This window comes from Liolophura sinensis, chromosome 3, assembly GCF_032854445.1.
Source record: "Liolophura sinensis isolate JHLJ2023 chromosome 3, CUHK_Ljap_v2, whole genome shotgun sequence".
NCBI lineage: Eukaryota > Metazoa > Mollusca > Polyplacophora > Chitonida > Chitonidae > Liolophura > Liolophura sinensis.
Window position 1 is genome coordinate 15106217 of NC_088297.1, and position 8119 is coordinate 15114335.

The following is an 8119-nucleotide window of genomic DNA, read 5'->3' on the forward strand; positions in this document are numbered from 1 at the left end:
GCTGGAGACAAAAGCTAAAAACATTTTGTGTTTGCAAATCTGTAAATCTGGACTACATATAACTTTATGGTGGCTTGAGGTCTGTCCGATAACTGACGATTAAATTAAATTGTTCTATCCATTGATCTATTCATCTGTTAATTACATTGTTTATTTTTACAGACTTTTAGTGTAGAAATTAATTTGAAGACTTTTTCCAGTATTACAATATGTTTCTGCGATTGGTAAATCGTGTTTAAAGGAGAAGAAAATTTAAAAACATGACACTATGGGCTGAAAAGAGCACATTTTTTTTTCTATCTGGTGGTGCCTGCTGCATAATTTTGAGATTTTTTTGCTTACAATACACGTGAAGTCTTAAAACGGCAAAGCTGACATAAATCGCTGAGTCCATCTCGTCCTCCATCTTTAACACCCTGTAATTTATGCTGGCCTCGGGCCCCCATTAATTTTCCATAAGCGACAATGTTAACGTCTAGCGCTGTAGCTCAGTCCCAAACATTCCGTGGCTAATAAGCTTTGGTGCATACCTGGCCCAGCCTGTGAGAAAGAAGCCATAAAAGTCTTGACATAGGTTGACCGTCAAAATCTGGACCTTTCCATGCCGGCAGCTGGGAGGCGTGCTTAGCAACGCCAAGGGGACGTCACTCGCAGCCTCATCACTACCTCACACCTTGTGTCCTCTCACCCAGAATTTCAAACTTTCATCAATAAAGCTCATACCTCCTCAAAGTTTAGACAGTTTCCAGCATTTTAATACCAAGCATGCACCTGTGCATCAAAAATGGACGCCTGGGAGCAAAAAAAGACTTTACACCCTAAAATCCACAGAACTACAATCGTCCCTACCGAAAAAAGGAAGTTGTAATGGGGGTCTGTGTCCTGCTGGGGGTGTGTTGCCTCTCAGTCAATGAGAGTCGTTAAAACTGCCGGCTTGTTCGTGAACCTACGTCCAAAATTCCGGTTTCTGGGAAGAAGAGTTCTACCGGAAATATACGAACTGCTCTTCGGGGGTTTCCGACGGCAATTGTCCTCCTAACAGAGAAGACTTCAGGACCAGTTCTAAAATGGAGTCGCCCACAGCGGTTGTTGGCGCTGACTTTATTTATAATTTATCATCTTGAGGTACATATTAGAATTTTTTTATGGCATACACCTGCGAGGAAATGCATACTCTTTTCAATGGTATTTGTCTGTAATTTAAGTTTTCTTCTCCTTTAAGTCATCGCTAAGGTCCCCAAGCAACCTATGGATAGTCGTGAATTAGCACAAGTTAAATATTCTTGAGTGGGGTGTAAAATACCAATTAAATAAATAAATAAATTAACTTTAACTATAAAATTCATGTACTAAAGGAGGCTAATCTTTTTTTCCCTGCCCACTGGCCGTTGCCCTGCTGCCCATTGGCCGTTGCCCTGCTGTCCATTGGTCCTTGCACTGCTGTCCATTGCACAGGAACATTATCACTGTGCAAATACCCGTCACATCCAGGGTTCAGTTGTCCAAAAGTGTATTAGCACTTAAACCCGGTATTAGCTTTAGCCTGGACAAAGTCTCATTAGTTTTGTATTAGGCTGAGACTGGTATTAAGATTTAAGCCTTTTGAACAGCTGGCCCCAGGTGATTAAAACAATATGAATGATTATCGTCATAACTCTACTGTACAAATAGCATTTATAATGTCTCATTAGTACAATCAATAAATGTCCGTCTTGATTAGAAACCCTTCACATCATTATGTAGCGTACATAGGAAGGCCTGTCAGCAACCTGCGGATGGTCGTGGATTTCCTCCGGGTTTCTGCCTGGTTTTCTCTCACCATAATGCTGGCCGCCTTCGTATAAGTTTAATAGTTCTGAGAACGGGGGACAAAAACACATATCAAATAAATAATTTATTGATAAATATCAAATAAATCATTGTTGTATAGCCAACATATAGGCCTACCAGTTTACACTGTCATTTAGCTCATACCTTTATGCACCTCAAATTGAATGAATACAAAACCGCGTATTCTACCATGGCAGCAAGGTGTAATCCTACGTGTACAACTTCATTAACATGATCCATAAGTCTGATTTAGTGTTCAAATATGTACATGTATTTAATTATATTCACGAAAGTTACCAAAATAATAGAAAGTATTTTATAAAATTTTTCAATGGTGTATCTCATGATGACTTCATTCTTTGCTGTCTTTCTTTTTTTAAAAATTCAAAATTTTATAAAAAGTTTGTTAATGTAATGGTAGGAATGATTTACGTAACACGATTCAAAGTATACTGTTCAATGATCATGATGGTTTTATTAATGAAGCAAGAATAAACGTGGGTAAGACGACATTTCCCACCAAAAGGTATTTTGGCTCTCAACCATGTGTTCTATTGTTCATGACCGCCGTTGAGATGACTGTCTACGCAACAATCAACCATTGCCAGAAAACATGGCTCAGTTGTTCAAAACTGTTTGAAGACTCAATACCAGATTTAACTTTAAACCAAGTTGTATATTAAATATATATATATATAGTATATTAAATATGAACTAAGCCTGCTGCTGTTGTACTTTAGACTTCGATCTGCTGTAATGGCTGCTGAATTTGTCTAAAAGTCTTACATATAAAACTGACTTAATACCAGTTTTAGCTAATACACTTTGGAACAACTGGGCCCAGTAGTCATTTCGGTTAATCCAGCTTGGACCCGAGTCGCCACGGAGCGGTGTACCCTATTTCTTGATCCTATCATGTACATGTCTGTTATGCCACCCTCTGGAGGCTTTATCGTCGCCGAATGGCAAACGTAACCATGATGCCCCAATGATCGCTGGCAAAGTCATGACACGAGGATAGCTTCTCCAAACCGACCATCTTGAAGTTTGTAGGGATAAGAGATGGTCGGGCATTCCGTCTGAGATAAATCCGGTCAAAACGGAAACGCGTTTCCTTGGCAACCTTGACATGGTTTAGCTGACCTTGCCAATAGTCCCACGTGTACTGGTGCTCAGGTCGACTTCCAGTGATCTCCCAAAGGTCAAGAATATTGTCTGGCAATCCGCCGACATCGGTTATCTGTGGATTAAAAGTTTGCGATAAAATATATAATACCAATTTTTTAGTTACCCGTTCAGATATATTTCTTTAGTTGTTTGGGGTTTAACGTCGCACTTCGTTTGTACGGCGGCCGTGAGTTTCTTTGGAGGAGAGGAACCGAGAGTGACGGGGTAAACCACCGTCCTGTAGCAAGTTAAGCCCCAGTTACACCTGACCTAAGACTACCAACGACCTCTACTATTCATTGAAATCTTCTTATCGTGGTCACTGGCGCCAGAATGTTTTTTTGCCAAGAAATTGTTTGCTGTGACATTTAAAACGAACGTATCGACTCTCGCAGGACTCCATTATGCAACGTAGTCACGTGATTTCATGAAATCCAAAGTGTCAACGATTTTTCTCTGCCAGATTGTAGTTGTGGCTTGGCCTTTACTGGCGAACCACGTGACATTTACCTATTGGTGGAAGTCAAGCGTTCTCCAACTTAATTCATATTACTTTCTCGCAATGGTAAATAAAATGTTCGCTCAGTAGTTAGGCTCACTATAAATCAGCTATTGTGGTTTCACCACACTCAAAAAATTGTCCACCACACTCAAAAAATTAATATGTTAAATTTTTAACAGAAAGTATGTTGTCTGAGTGATGTTAGAATGTATTCTGCTAATGCAACAGGTTATTCTGTTAATTCAACATAAAGATTCTATTAGACTATAGGAATGTTATGCTGAACATGACAGAGTATTGTGTTATAAGAACAGAATGTATTCTAGCATCACACAAACAACAGACTTCCTGTTAAAGATAACAGATTAATTTTTGAGTGCAGATTTTCACATTTTAGGTCAATAATCCAGGAGATACGGTAGCATGTAAGCAGTGTGGTCGGTAATCACAGTTCACGCTCTATGGTGATGCCAATGGTGGACACACTCGGTACTGAGTGCTGTGCACTGTGATTACCGACCACTTCTGTTTTGGGTTTGTGTTTTTTTTAGTAGATATTCAACACAATATCACACTGGTCAAATACATTCTTTACCATCGCTCAGGCAACTTTCTGTTAAATTTATGTTTCAGGTTTAAAAAAGCATATTTCAGGTTTTCCACGATTTTTGCTCATGGAGCAGACAAGATTTCCACGCCTAATGATCGATGTTTACTTGCTTCTTTATCGCGAATATTCAGATCTCCGCCAAAGATGACAGCTCTGTCTTTGTCCACATTCTCCATTGCCTGTAAAGCCACCAGTAGCTGCTTCTTTCGCTCCTCGTCATGCGAATCCATGCTCTCGAGATGTGACGTCATAAGATAGCACTGCACGTTGTTCACGATACACTGAAATATGCAAAAGATATTTTTACTTATTTATTTGTTTGATTTGTGTTTAATGCTGTATTTAAGAATCTTACCTATACGACCGTGGTCAAGTCACTGGCGCCAGAAAACAAAATGACTGAAAAACAAAACGATGTGTCTGGAGTAAAGCATGCACTGGCTTTTGTTAGGTACCTGACAAAAACTTTCCTGGATTTTTCACTTACATGTTGTCGGCCAGTTTATCATGTGGATAAACCAGGTATTTCCTGAGAAAACCTGTGATCTTTGCTACTTACCTGACAAACTTCCGGAATTTGTCGGCGGTCAGGTTTTCGGGTGTAAAAACTTATAGTGATCTCGCGTCACGCTTTGGTATTCGAAGCCTCAAGAACCATACGAGAGCAATAACACGAATACATCTAAGGACAACTATGAATCTAGAGTCTTGAAAATTCAGACTCGTGAAGCGAAATGGATCCACCTTAATAACTGTGTAAGGGCAGGCAAATTTTTACAAAATCGTTTCTATAGAGTACTAAAGGGAACTTTCGTGTTCGGATTCTTTTCGCCAGAGTCCTACTGTAACAACAGTCCTACTGTATCATGTTTCATGTCAAAAATATGAGGTTAGTTTTACTGACATTATCTTACCGATCATCTGTTTCACTATGTTCTTTAGCTGGAAATAACAACAGTTGTGTACAGTACAGCCGGATCCTAACCAATAATCTTTTTCCGATGACCAATCTTATAATAAATGTAATAAAAAATAGTTGCCTAACATATTTGACAGGTCATTTTGTACAAATTGCCTTTAGCAATCAAAGGTTTGGGCGGAGTTTCCTTACCTTGACAGTCTGCAGCTTTCTGGCCATGACGCTGGTCGGGAAGGGATGGACCACGTGCTCCTCAACTGTCACACAACTCTTCCTCAACAAAATGGCGGTGAAGTAGTCCTTATCACTGGCCTGTAAGACTGTATAGTGGGGGCACTCCTTCTTCAACATTAAGAACGTCTGACGAATAACTTCCTGTAGAAACACAACTTCCGGATGTTCTCTGCGCAGAATGAAAGGCAACAAAAGAATTATGCTTATGTACTGTTCAAATATCACATTCAGTTATTGGGAATATGACTAAAATATAGATATGCGTTCAAAAGCTAGGTGTATTTATTTATTTATTTATTTAATTGGAGTTTTGCGCCGTGATCAAAAATATTTCACTTGTACGAATTATTGTGACGTGAAACTGGGCCGAGCCCGAAGGAAACCTACGAGCACCCGCAGATTTCTGGCAAACCTTTCCACGTATATAAAAGCAGAGTGCGGAAGGGCCATATGTCAACCATGTCTTGCTTAAAGTCACTTATATTGCCTATGCCTAGACCTTTGTTACCTTCCCTGGTCTGACAACATGGGGTCTAGTACTGATTATCTCCATTGCGCAACTTGCCCCTGTTTCATTGGCTGAGAATTTCTCAGGGCTGTGGCGCTGGATTCAAAAGTAAGAACGGCTTGGGAGAGCGCGATCACTTGAGAATTCTCCTGACAGAAGCTTTACTGTGCTATAATACCACCTCTGAAAGGACAGCGCATCTCGTTTTCACAGTGAGGAAATTCCTTAATGGTTTGACACGTGACGGATATGTCGGCCTGTGTGAACATGACCGGCAACAAAACCATGGCAACTCCACGAGATGTAACAGAGGCAGTTCTCTCCTCCCCAGTTTGGGAATAATTTCGAAAATGAGAGATTTTCCGATTCCCGGCGTACGGCGCAATGTTATCCAAACACAGCCTCTCTACCGACAATCCGCCAGTGTTGGTTGAAAGAAAATAAATTCTGCTTGTCTTTCTCTATTAATGCGCGACAGATTTATTGTCGTTAGGACAGATGCTAGGCCACGGGGGGGATGAATCTGATAGCTATACTACCAGTACTATCCGTACGCCGTACAGCCATGTCAGTGAGGAATTCCTCACGAAAGCAAAGCTGTCGTGATTTCAAGAGAGATTTGCCAACAGCCAATCAGAGAGCTACCTCCGAAACAATGGCGGTGATGTGTACTTGAGCCTATATGTCAATCGGATCAAGCGTCTGGACTATGAGGATTAGAGATTAAGCCAACCTGCACCGCTTAACACTGGGTTTTTAGGAACGATTATTTTATCATAGGACGATATTCACTCTGTTTTCCATAAGCGCCTATTTGCTCGCAGAGATCTGTTACTCCAACGAGTAAAATCCCACAACTTTCACGTGATCTCGTCGGAAAAAAAGACTGAAGTGGAGCGGAACATTTTCAAATCAACACAAATTTATTGTGTTTTAGATATTTTGGTGATAATTAAAACCCGTTACTCTTAATTATCTTTACTTGCAATCACATTTGTTTATTTGAATGTTGATTTATTTCGTATTCAAGAATATTTCACTTACACGACGGAGGACAGCATTATGGTACGTGATGATAATAACAGCGATATGATACCGATAATAACTCAAACGTTGATTGGTTGTTTACATTTATTACTCGGCACTTACGTGTTGATGACGTCACACACGGCCAGTGTTCTCAGCCTGAGGTTTTTGCTCTGTAGTCCGTTAATGTTCCAGCAGATAAGTTTCATGGTATACCTGGACGCACGCTGGCGCTCTTCATATCGACGGATCGACATTGTTCTGTGAGACAAACCAACAGAAAATAAATAAATAACAAAAATCAACAAAAACAGATTAAAAAGAAAAAATGCACCTACCTCACGATACAGATAGCTAATTAACATAATCCAGAATGACCAATGAAATCAACCGAACCATCGTAAGTCGGAACATGTTCACGTTGTGAAGTTACTGTGGCTGATCCAGGTTCGTTAATGTGGAAACTATCTATGCTTCCCTTGTGAGCGATCGATGCATTGCTGAGGCAGTATTTTTTTATTAGCTGGAAACGTAGGACTCGGTATTCGACACTATCCACAATATACGTTATGTTTATATTAATGAAGAAACATCTACCCGTTGACCAATTGAAATTTTTGCTCCACTGTCAAGATATTTTTCTCGTAAGAAGAGTTTATTGGCTGGCAAGGATTACGTCACAAGTTACGCGAATCAGAAAACCAGGCAGGCGTCTGTCGACAGAGCATAGTATCGACAGATTCGAATGGCCTGTCGTGGAAAGATTAACCCTGCCTCTGTTGTTGATATTTTATACGCATGATCTGATTCAGTGAATTCATTCATGCGTGTGGCGACCGCACGAAAAATTGCTGTAGCCAGAAATACGCTAGATATGTGGAATAGGTTGACTATTTGTCACGTAGTCAAAATATGACTTTTGAAAATATTTGAAAATAGCCATACACTAATCAGTCTATCATGAAGAAGATACATGTATAGGCCTAGAGGTGGCTAGCGTGCCAGCGAGGCGCAGTGACCTCGGATCGTCTCACTAATGAGGTCGATGTCAGTCCAATTCACACCGATTTCCTCCACGTGGAAAGGACCGATAGCAACTTGCGGATGGTCGTGGTTTCCCCCCCACCATTATGCTGGCCAACGTCGTTTATGTGAAATATCCTTGAGTAGGGCGATGAAACACCAATCAAATAAATAAATAAATAAATAAATAAATAAACATACATGTGACCACCGTGGTATATATTCTGTACGAAGCAAAAAGTTGAGTTTATAATGAAGACACCGATACAGCCACTTATATAAAAGCAGCGTCTTAACAAA

General features: G+C 40.2%; 1 protein-coding gene across 1 annotated transcript; it reads right to left on the reverse strand.

Moving 5' to 3' along the window:
- Window positions 1–2779: 2779 nt before the first annotated feature.
- Window positions 2780–7053, reverse strand: LOC135463404 (tyrosyl-DNA phosphodiesterase 2-like). Its single transcript, XM_064740664.1, has 4 exons — window positions 6920–7053; window positions 5221–5431; window positions 4220–4390; window positions 2780–3070 (listed from the first exon to the last, which is right to left on the reverse strand). The coding sequence occupies exons 1-4, from the start codon at window positions 7051–7053 to the stop codon at window positions 2780–2782; spliced, it is 807 nt and encodes a 268-aa protein (XP_064596734.1).
- Between the last annotated feature and the right edge of the window lie 1066 nt (window positions 7054–8119).